Here is a 10,995-nt window from a genome sequence, read left to right as displayed (position 1 = left end):
TTCATCTCCAAGACTTATTTATAACTAAAAGTTTGCTTGTTTTTAATTGGAGTTAATGGAACTTGAATTCAGTAGAAAAATCTTCATCTCAAGGCACCAGAGTTTAAACTGAATTTTGTAAGTAACAGTTTTTTAAATGCAACTGTTTTAAGTCAAAGTTGGTCATTTTGTTTGGAACAATTTTTGAGAATCAAATGGTCAGGTAAATGAGGAAGCAAATGGGCATAAAATTATAGGAAAACAAGTGACAAAATAACTACAATCTCAAGGAGCAAGATGGCGGAGGAGTAGGAGACCTAATATCATCAGGTCCCAGGAGTTCAGCTAGATAATTATCAAACCATTCCGAACACCTACAAACTCAACAGGAGATAGAGGAGAAGAGCAGCGATTCTAGGAACAGAAATGTGACCACACTCTGGAAGGTAGGACATGCGGAGAAATGAATCCTAGGTGACATATGGGAAGTTAGATGCGGGGGAGGGGCCGGCTCCCAGCACGTGGTGGAGCAGCGGAGCGCAAAATCAGAACTTTTAGAAGTCTGCTCCACTGAGGGACGTGGGTCCAGGAGCTAAATGGGGGGTGGAGCCCTTGCAGGGACAGTGTGATCTCAGGACCCATGGTGTCACAGAAAGAGCAGGGGTGTCTGAGTGTGGCAGAGCCCCCCCCCCCCAAGGTGTCAGAGTGGGGAAGCCGGCTGCAGAGATGGAGCCGAGGAGGGGCTCTCAGCTCGAAGTTACCTTAAACCATGATCTGAGGCACAGTCTGGCCACTACTCTTTGAGCAGGGACTCCACAAATGCCAAGAAGATCCCCTCCTTCCTCCTCCAGGAATCTGCAAGGTTTGGAATCTCCAAACGGGCCATGCCACCAGAGACAGAAACGCTCAGTCACAAGCTGGGTGAGCACAGAGTGTGGCCAGAGACCAGGGAGAAAGGAGTGATTGACTGCTTTTCTCTGAGGGTGCATTGAGGAGTTGGGCCCCTAGCTCTCAGCTCCCACCAGCTGGAGATTGGGGGGCCGCCATCTTCATTCCCCATCCTCCAGAGCTCTACAGCTCTACGGGAAGCGTTCAGGGAACAAAAGCTTCTAAGAGCAAAACCAAAGAGACTACTTAGCCTGGCCCCTGGCAAGGCCGGTGCAATTCCGCCTTGGGCAAAAACATTTGAGAATCACTACAACAGGCCTCTCTCCCTTAGAAGATAGGCAAGAACATCCAGCCAAGACCAAGTTCACTGATCAATGAGAACTGTAAAACCTCAGAAATATGGGAATACAGTATATGGAATTCACGGCTTTTTTCCAATGATTCTTTAGTCTTTCAAAGTTAAATTTTTTTAATTTTATTTTTTCTTATTCTATTTTTTATAATTTTTCCACTTTCCTATTTTAATGTTTTTTTAACTATTTTATCTTATCAGTACCTTTTAAAAAAATCTTTAATGTTCATTGTTAAAGTCATATTCTATCCCTTCATTGTATTTAACCTTTTTTCTTGTATACATATAGGTTTTTCTTTCTTCAAAATTTTGGGATACACTTTCTCCTAACAGATCAAAGTATATCCTAAATCTAGTACATGGCTTTGTTCTAGTCACCAGTCTGATCACACTCTTTACCATATATATTTATCTATATAGATATAGAGATATATATTTTTTCCCTCCTCCTTTCTTCTCCTGGTTTTGGGTCTCTTGATTTGGTTAGGGTATATTTTTCTGGGGTCATTGCTACCATTTTAGTATTTTGTTCTCTCATTCCTCTATTCTTATCTGGATAAAATGACAAGGGGGAAAAACTCACCTCAAAAAAAAAAAAAAAGAACAAGAGAGAGTACCGACGGCTAGGGACCTAATCAATACGGACATTAGTAAGATATCAGATCTAGAGTTCAGAATGACAATCAAGGTGCTAGCTGGGCTTGAAAAAAGTATGGAAGATGCTAGAGAATCTCTTTCTGGAGAAATAAAATCAGTTGCATTTCGATATACCAACAGCAAGACAGAAGAGAAATTAAGGATTCAATCCCATTTACAATTGCAACCAAAACAGTAAGATACCTAGGAATAAACCTAATCAGAGGCAAAGAATCTGTACTCAAAAAACTAAAAAGTACTCATGAAAGAAATTGAGGAAAACACAAAGAAATGGAAAAACATTTCATGTTCATGGATTAGAACAAATATTGTGAAAATGTCTGTTACCTAAAGCAATCTACACACTTAATGCAATCCTTATCAAAATACCATCAGTTGTTTTTTTTTTTTTTTCCCAAAGAAATGGAACAAATAATCCTAAAGTTTATATGGAACCAGAAAAAAAACCCAAAAGTCAGAGGAATGTTGAAAAAGAAAACCAAAGTTGGCAGCATCACAATTCCAGACTTCAAGCTCTATTACAAAGCTGTCATCATCAAGACAGTATGGCACTGGCACAAAAATAGACACATAGATCAATGGAACAAAAGAGAGAGCCCAGAAATAGACCCTCAACTCTATGGTCAACTAATCTTCGACAAAGCAGGAAAGAATGTCCAATGGAAAAAAAGACAGCTTCTTTAACAAATGGTGTTGGGAAAATTAGACACATGCAGAAGAATAAAACTGGACCATTTCCTTACACCACACACAAAAATAGACTCAAAATGGATCAAAGAGCTCAATGTGAGATAGGAATCCATCAAAATCCTTGAGGAGAAAACAGGCAGCAAGCTCTTTGATCTCAGCCACAGTGACTTCTTCCTAAAAAACATCACCAGAAGCAAGGGCAAAAATGAACTATTGGGACTTCATCAAGATCAAAAGCTTTTGCACAGCAAAGAAAACAGTCAGCGAAACCAAGAGACAACCAATAGAATGGGAGAAGGTTATTTGCAAAGGGCTAGTATCCAAAATCTATAAAAAAACTTATCAATTTCAACACCCAAAGAACAAATAATCCGATCAAGAAATGGGCAGGGGGCACTGGGTCGCTCAGTTGTTAAGCATCTGCCTTCAGCTCAGGTCATGATCCCGGGTCCTGGGATCAAGCCCCACATCAGGCTCCCTGCTCTGTGGGAAGCCTGTTCTCCCTCTCCCACTCCCCCTGCTTGTGTCCCTCTCTCACCATGTCTGTCAAATAATTAATTAAAATCTCAAAAAAAAAAAAAAAATGGGCAGAAGACATGAACAGACACTTCAGCAAAAAAGACATCGAAATGGCCAACAGACACATGAAAAAGTGCTCTACATCACTTGCCATCAGGGAAATACAAATCAAAATCACTGTGAGATACCACCTCACATCAGTCAGAATGGCTAAAATTAGCCAGTCAGGAAACAACAGGTGTTGGTGAGGATGCAGAGAAGGGGAACCCTCCTACATTATTGGTGGGAATGGAAGCTGGTGCAGGCACTCTGGAAAACAGTATGGAGGTTCCTCAAAGTGTTGAAAATAGATCTACCCTACAATCCAGTCAACTGCAATACTGGGTATTTACCCTAAAGATACAAATGTAGTGATCTGAAGAGGCACGTGCACCCGAATGTTTATAGCAATGTCCACAATAGCCAAACTATGGAAAGAGCCTACATGTCCATCAACAGATGAATGGATAAAGAAGATGTGATACACACACACACACAAATGGAATACTATGCAGCCATCAAAACCCCGAAATCTCGCCATTTGCAATGATGTGGATGGAACTAGAGGGTATTCTGCTAAGTGAAATAAGTCAACCACAGAAAGACAATTATCATATGATCTCTCTGACATGAGGAATTTGAGAGGCAGGGCAGGTTGCAGGGGAAAGGAAAAAAAATCAAACAAGATGGGACAGGGAGGAAGACAAACCATTAGAGACTCTTAATTTCAGGAAACAGCCTGAGGGTTGCTGGAGGGGAGGGGAATGGGAAGGATAAGGTGGGTGGGTGATGGGCATTAGGGAGGGTATGTGCTATAGTGAGTGCTGTGAATTGTTTAAGACTGATGATTCACAGACTTGCACTCCTGAAACAAATAATATATTGTATGTTAAAATAAAAAAAATAACTACAATCTTTGTTACGCTGGTTATTGCAGTACAAAAAATAAAATGACAGTTAACCAAAAACACTTTTATTTTAGTCTTCAAAGAACAAACTGTTCTTCTTTTTCCAAGAGAATAATGATTAACTTACAAAAATGGGCATTTACAATGCATCTTCAAAACATTTCCCTTTAACGGGAAACTTAGCTTTACAGAATCCAAACATTAAAAGGTTAAAAAAAAATTTCCATCTTGTCATTATAACACAAAACAGTTAAGTCAAGGAAATCCATTCATACTTCAGGACCTTCTCCTCCAGGAACCAGCTGCATAGAAGGAAAAAGAGCTTTATTAGTAACACCACCACCCACACCATCTAAAAACCCCTCCTCATCCATCAAAGCCACTGTGCCTCTCTGCTCCTCCCTCACATTCCCATTTTCTCTAGGTCATTGCTTCTGTTTACAATTCCCAACATCATCAATTAATATTTAGCGTCTAAACAATAATTCTTGGCAAACTAAAAGATTTAAAAGCCCAAGCAAACTAATCTCCAAGCCTACTGTCATTTTCGGCTCAGCTTTAGAGCCTTGATCACAAGAGCATCTTCTTCCCAACTTAAAGGCCACTGGGCCATGAACACTTATTTAGTAGAGGCAGGTAATCTGTAATACCTGCCTCACAAAAAATGGGCTAATGTCTAAAACAACAACAACAACAACGAAAACAGCTTTACTGTCTTACCATTGTTATATTATTTCCATTTAGCAAAATTTGATCTAATTTAGTGATCCTTCTTCCTTCTGGTGTGATTTCACTAAAAGAAATAAAATAGAATCAAGATAAACAATGAAAGTCAAAGTCAACATTCTAATCCCTAAAAAGTTATTCTTGAATATAAATAAATGTGAGGTCAAGCAATTCTATCTGTGGTTTTAGGGGACAAAGGTCATCCACTGGATGACCAAAAGCAACATAGTGAACTGACTGGCCTAAGATCCATACCCACTAGGGCCAATCTTCATAAAAGAAGCTGAAACTTGCCAAGGAGATCAAACATGAAATGGAATGTTTACTATTAAACCAATCTGTAATCAACCCAATTTTGAAAGCAGACACTGGTTGTGATCTTTATAACTAATATAATGGAGCCATCATTTATACTTTATGTTATAGTTAAATGCTCTATCAGTACCTAGATTTGCCTGAGCCCAAACATTCTTGGCTGTTTTTAGTTTCTTTTGTGTTAAAGCTCTGTCTCCATTAACTTCCTAACAACTCATTAATAATTACATGGTAATAACTGCAGGATCCAACTTTACCAGAGTCAGTAGATAAAATTTCTATCTCTAAGGTATTTCCAACAGGCAATGTTTTCTCATAAATCATTTTAAATTCACTAATACTAAAATTGACTTAAAGAGAAATCCCCCCCAGCCATTTCTTTAATTTTTAATACTACTCACAATTCAGTGACATCCTCCAGTACCATATCTGAAATTTGCTGTCAAGGTTAAATTTGCTCTGGCTTCTACCTTTATTCAGTTTTAATTACAATGTTTAATACAATGGCTCAAATACAAAATACTTGTAATTGGCAGGAACTTTATCTTCTTTCAGTACACACACCTCCTAGAACACTATCATGCTGAGAGTAAATTTTTATTATAATAATCAGCAAATACTGTCGATATTCTTACTTCTGTTCTTAAATACTCAAGGAAATCCCACACCACCACTTTTCAAAAGGATACTGACAAAGTCATCAAATCCCAAAAGTGTGCCAACAATTTCTTTATCACTCTTCATCACAATGTGAATTCTTGATCCTATACATTTGTCCACAAGCTCTATATATTTAAAAAAAAAAAAAAAGGGAAAAGGGGGGGAGGAAAAAGATTATTTTACCTATTCACTATTTCAACAAATACTTGAGTGCTACTGGCACTTCTTACTTGCATATGGTGAAAGATAAACCAAGAATTCATTCAAAAACTTTAGATCTTATAGCACATATCCCTGTTGCATAATTAACGAAAATTTTCTTTATACCACTTACCTCTCCTTTGTTGAAGTTTATCACGGTTTATGATTTTATGTTATTTTAGGTTACCTAATTAACATATGAATCCCCACCATCAGAGTCTAGTCCCATGAGAGCCGAGGCTGCGGTTGTTTTCCCATAACTATATCCTCAATGGACAATGCCTGGCATACACCAAGCATTCAAAAAGAGTTTGTGGAATGAAGGAATGAAAACTTCTAAGTCACAGCCACCTCTAATAAATCAATCAACTCTTCATCGACACAAATTTGCTAGGCACAGCTGTCTTCACCAGAGATTTCTTCCTGTCACTATTTCTGTGCTCTGACAGCAGTTTGAACATCTCTTTAGCTGGCTTAGCATTACTTGGCATGACGTTTACTTGTCCAGTGTTCTAGCTCCTCCAATGGTTTGTGTGCCATGTGAAGACAATGGGTGTGATTTAAATTTGTCGAATAGTGCCCAGCCATTGAGTCTAGTGCACAGAGGCTCATTAACTGAGTAACAAAACCAGTTTCCAGATATCTCTTTTAGGCTCATCCCAGGCGCCAGTGCTTCTCTCAATAACCAGCCATACAACAGGATCTTACCTGGGGTGCTTAAACGCCAGGTGGAGGAGTGCGTGTGCTACCCATGACTGTAGAGGCAAGCCCACAACAAGGAAGGCTGACGACACATTACTAAGCGTGGACCTTTCCGGTTACGTTTGGTTGGGGAGTCACAAGTCCCCGCCTCAAGGACCCCTACCCACGCTGAAAACGCTTGGGCGGCCCGGGGCCACAGAGACTCGGGAGCCCAGGGACTAGCAGCGGAGGGTAAAGCACTTCCTCGACACATTTCCCCCAACACTCGGCTAGGGGCTACTTCAGCCTCAGCCCCTTGGCCCCCAAAACTTAACTTGAACAGCCCGGTCCCCAACCCCACGATTACCTAGAGGCAGCAGCTGCGACGGGTTAGTGGTAGCGTTAGCCGCCATGGCTACGCCGGAAGTGGCCTGCCCGCACCGACGTTTGCACGGCGAGTTTGAAAGAGCGCGCTTCCGCTCCACGCCCCCGCCCCACCTTTCCCGCAGCCTGGGCAGGCTCGACCAATCTGAGACCGAACGTGCGATCCAACCAGCCCGCGGAGTCGCGCCCAGCCGCTTCTTTCCCGGGAAGAGTTTCTGTCCACTGAACAATGTGTAGTCTCGGCAGTTACCCGCTTTCCCCAGGCTCCGACAGACGTTAAAGATATCCTGCCTTGTGAATAAAGTCTTCCTGTTACCCAGGTTTTGCAAACCACAGCAACCTTTGAGTCGTCTTATTGCCCCCTATGAAGATGCATCTCACCTCAAGCCAGGATCTTTCTGCAGACCAAACCGATTCATTTTTTTCCGCGACCAATTCACTGTGTTGCAGTTTTTGTAAAAACCATTTTTGAAAGAATCTACTCCTGGGGAGCCTGGGTGGCTCAGTAGCTTAAGCCTTCGACTCTTGATATCAGCTTAGGTCTTGATATCGGGTTGTGGGTTCAAGTCCCTAGTTGGGCTCCACGCTGGGTGTGCAGCCTACTTAAATAAGGAGAGACTAAGAATCTATGGCTTCTTTTAAGCGTCCAGTGAATTAAAAACCCACAACCAGCATTTTTTTAACTCTTCTAAGGTGGAAATTTAAAATACATTTTCTTTTTCTTTCTACTACCTTATTTATCATTCTTACCTTGTCATATCTAGGAGTCTAATTTATTACAGACTACGTATTCACTTTCAACACTCACTGTCTTGTCTAACAAGCAACCAGCAGATGTCACTCTCTGTTAATGTCTTCGCACTTAGGAAAACCTGCTTCTGCACTTGTTCAAGATTTTTTTTTTTTTTTTTTTTTTTTTTTTTTTTTTGACAGAGACACAGTGAGGAGGGAACACAAGCAGGTGAAGTGGTAGAAGGAAAAGCAGGCGTCCCGCTGAGCGGGGAGCCGGATTTGGGGCTGCATCCCAGGACTCTGGGATCATGACTTGAGCCGAAGACAGAGGCTTAAGCACTGAGCCACACAGGCGCCCTTGCACTTCTGTTTTAAAAAGAATAGAAAGCAAATTCTTTGCATTAAGTATGTTTTATATTTGTATCCCAGGAACATAAAGCTGAAGAGTCTAAACAGGAGACCAGAAAGAGCATCATTCGTTCATACAACAGATAGTTGTAATGCCTCCATCATTTTGATTGAACAAATATGCATTTAGTTACACACTATTTGGCATTTTTGCTGAGTATAAAACAGTGTACAAAACAACTACAATGTCTTCTGCCCTTGTAGGAGCTTAAGGATGAATGGGGGGAGAAAGATTACTACCAAACATTATGTACAAGGCATATGAAATTTAGCATATAAAGCAAAAAGACTTCTTAGTTTCAGGGACCCCAGAGAACTAGAGATTTATGGTATGATTTAAGGAAATGTCGGTAACAAGATTCAGAAGTCCTAACAAATGGCTCCTTCAGTTCTAAACTTCCTAGGGTTCAGACTTCTAAACACCAAACCAATTCTGTATTTTTGGGTTTTTTGGGGTGTTGTTTGTTTGTTTGTTTGCATTTCATACCTACTGAGCACCTCCTGTGTGGCTGAAAACTTACAGATACACTTAATTAAAATTTTTATGACTATCATGTGAGACAGGTGTTCAAATGGAATTCCTCATGCTCAGAGAGGTTAGATAACTTGCCCACATAGGCAGTTTGGGAAATTTCACAAAGGAATTGATAGAAGTCTAGTCTTGGAGGGTTAAAGAACTGGATAGGCAGAAATGGGGCAGGAGCTGCCTTTCAAGCAGAGGGAACACCGTGGGCAGTTGGCATGTGCCCACCACCAAACCTATTTTGCTGCACTTTTATTTCAATTTTACATACTTCTTCTAACTTTGGCATAAAACTCTTGCCTCCCCAAATGTTTTCCTTTAACTCCAGTCCTTAATGATCTTACTTTATTGCATTTCAGATGGTCTAGCCCCAAGTTCTGGTAAAATCCTGCTCATCCTTCAAGACCTGCTCAAACGTGACCACGTCTGTGAAGTTTCTCTGACCTGAAGACTTGGCAAGCTTTCTCGTTGTTTCACAACAATGTTAACAGTTCTTAAAATTCTCTCAATGTATTCTCCTGTAATTATCCTTATAGGGGGTTACCTCCCTCCCCAAAGACCATGATTTCCTCAGTGTCAAGAATTTTGGTAAGGAGTAGAGTACAGCAATTACATTCATTTTTTCTGAAGTTAAGTGACTTTGGTTCAGATCCTATCCCTACTTCAATTCCTTCTATTTATTTGACCTTCAGCAAGTTATTTAACCTTTCTAAGTGTCCATTTACCCACTGGAAAAAAATGAGGATAATAGTATCTACTTTGGGATTGTTATGATTAAATGAAATAATCCATGAAAAATGGCTAGCAGACTGACACACGGTGCCTATCTGTTAAATGTAAGCTGTTATTGCTTATCTTTATTTTCTAACACTTATTAACATGATGGTTGGCTTAGAGTAGGTGCTACAAAAGCTGGCATTGCTAGCTGGTTTCACATTTATCTTGTTTCATAACCAGACATAGATGAGGCAACAATTTTTTTTAAAGATTTTATTTATTTGTGTGAGGAAAGAGAGAGCACACAAGCAGGGCAAGCAGGGGGAGCAGCAGGCAGAGGGAGAAAGAGGCTCCCCACTGAGCAAGGGCCCTGGGATCATGACCTGAGTCAAAGACGGATGCTTAACCAACTGAGCAACGCATCCCTTTAATTTCTTTTGATGCACTGTGCCTACCACAGTTCCAGGTGTATTGTAGGGTCTAATAAATGTTCTTTAAATTGATTCTCACTATTTATTCATCCTCATCAATATTCTCCTTAATCTTCATAAGATTCTAAAGACTAAGTAATGCCAAATTTGTTTGTAAAGCCCTTTTCTTTTCCTGGTTTTCTTTTCTATTTCTATTCTTGTTTTATTTTCACACCATAATGAGAGTAGGGACCAAATTCAAAGCACTCTCGCTACTTAATAGACTTTAAAATTCAGGAAAAATATAATTTCAGAAAATCAATACTTTGTTTTCCATTAGCAATTTTCAATACTATTGATAAAGAAGTAAGTCTCTCTATACTCTGAAAAAGGAGATATAGTTCATTTACACAGTAGAGTTAATGGGGATTGCACGGAGTGGTTTTATTTTATCACGTTCTCTCCTGAGGCAAAATACAAAAAGAAACAACAGTCCAATTCCAGATGGAGAATTTTTAATGAACTTGAAAACATGTCATTGCTCTGTGTCTCCAGGGTTTTTCTCCCCTTAGCTTTTACTAACAGAGCTGACATAAAATAGAATCTATAATTCATAATAAAATGTAGGTAACTTGAAGAGGCTCTTCAATTTATTATGTGTTCAGAGAAGCACTTCTAATTTTTTCCCTGGTGGTAAATGTCATCATAAAAATACATGCAAAAGCTTCCTTTTAATATAATGTTCAGAAAATATTCTGTTATTTACAATCTTGGTAATCTTCCAACATGTAAAGTAAGGAGAAATTTCTATTTTTTTTCCTCAACAGCTATTTGTCCCTAAAGATGATATCTTGTTCGTGAATTTATTCTATATTAATACAGTTCATTTAAAAAACAACGTAAGGGGCACCTGGGTGGCTCAGTCAACTAAGCATCTTTTTTCAGCTCAGGCCATGATCCCAGGGTCCTGGGATCAAGCCCCATGTCAGGCTCCCTGCTCAGTGGGGAGTCTGCTTCTCCCTCTCCCCATCTCTTGCTTGTGCTCTCTCTTGCTATCTCTTTCTCAAATAAATAAATAAATAAAATCTTTTAAAAACAAAAACAATGTAAAGGTTGTCATTCTAGACTATTAAGTGACCAGCCTATATATTTAGAGATGGAAAATTTTCTGGAAATTCCCTTGTTTACTTTCTCTCCCAGTTTTCC

The 10,995-nt window shown here is 39.8% G+C and overlaps 1 protein-coding gene across 2 annotated transcripts; it reads right to left on the bottom strand.

The window, feature by feature from the left end:
* Positions 1–4,081: 4,081 nt before the first annotated feature.
* On the bottom strand, positions 4,082–7,087 carry LSM5 (LSM5 homolog, U6 small nuclear RNA and mRNA degradation associated). Of its 2 annotated transcripts, none has more exons than XM_032872149.1 (5): positions 6,983–7,087; positions 5,763–5,858; positions 5,475–5,502; positions 4,753–4,825; positions 4,082–4,334 (listed from the first exon to the last, which is right to left on the bottom strand). In XM_032872149.1, the coding sequence occupies exons 1-5, from the start codon at positions 7,026–7,028 to the stop codon at positions 4,302–4,304; spliced, it is 276 nt and encodes a 91-aa protein (XP_032728040.1). In that variant the 5' UTR covers positions 7,029–7,087; the 3' UTR covers positions 4,082–4,301. The 2 variants fall into 2 exon arrangements, with proteins under 2 accessions (XP_032728040.1, XP_032728041.1); XM_032872150.1 differs by lacking the exon at positions 6,983–7,087 and adding an exon at positions 6,068–6,164.
* Between the last annotated feature and the right edge of the window lie 3,908 nt (positions 7,088–10,995).

Source organism: Lontra canadensis, unplaced genomic scaffold (assembly GCF_010015895.1).
Source record: "Lontra canadensis isolate GAN:19392208 unplaced genomic scaffold, GSC_riverotter_1.0 scaffold2, whole genome shotgun sequence".
NCBI classification, from domain to species: domain Eukaryota; kingdom Metazoa; phylum Chordata; class Mammalia; order Carnivora; family Mustelidae; genus Lontra; species Lontra canadensis.
Note: the sequence above shows the minus strand (reverse complement) of the source record. Positions and strands in the feature narration are given on the sequence as shown.

What these genes read in the sequence shown, in the direction of transcription:
- LSM5 (XM_032872149.1), bottom strand. Translation starts at nt 7,028, where the DNA reads ATGGCGGCTAACGCTACCACTAACCCGTCGCAGCTGCTGCCTCTAG. An exon ending in GGGATTTGATGACTTTGTCA is followed by an intron (nt 5,503 to 5,762) that starts GTATCCTTTTGA and finishes AGCAAATTTCAG; the next exon opens with ATATGGTACTGGAGGATGTC. An exon ending in ATGGAAATAATATAACAATG is followed by an intron (nt 4,335 to 4,752) that starts GTAAGACAGTAA and finishes CCTTCTATGCAG; the next exon opens with CTGGTTCCTGGAGGAGAAGG.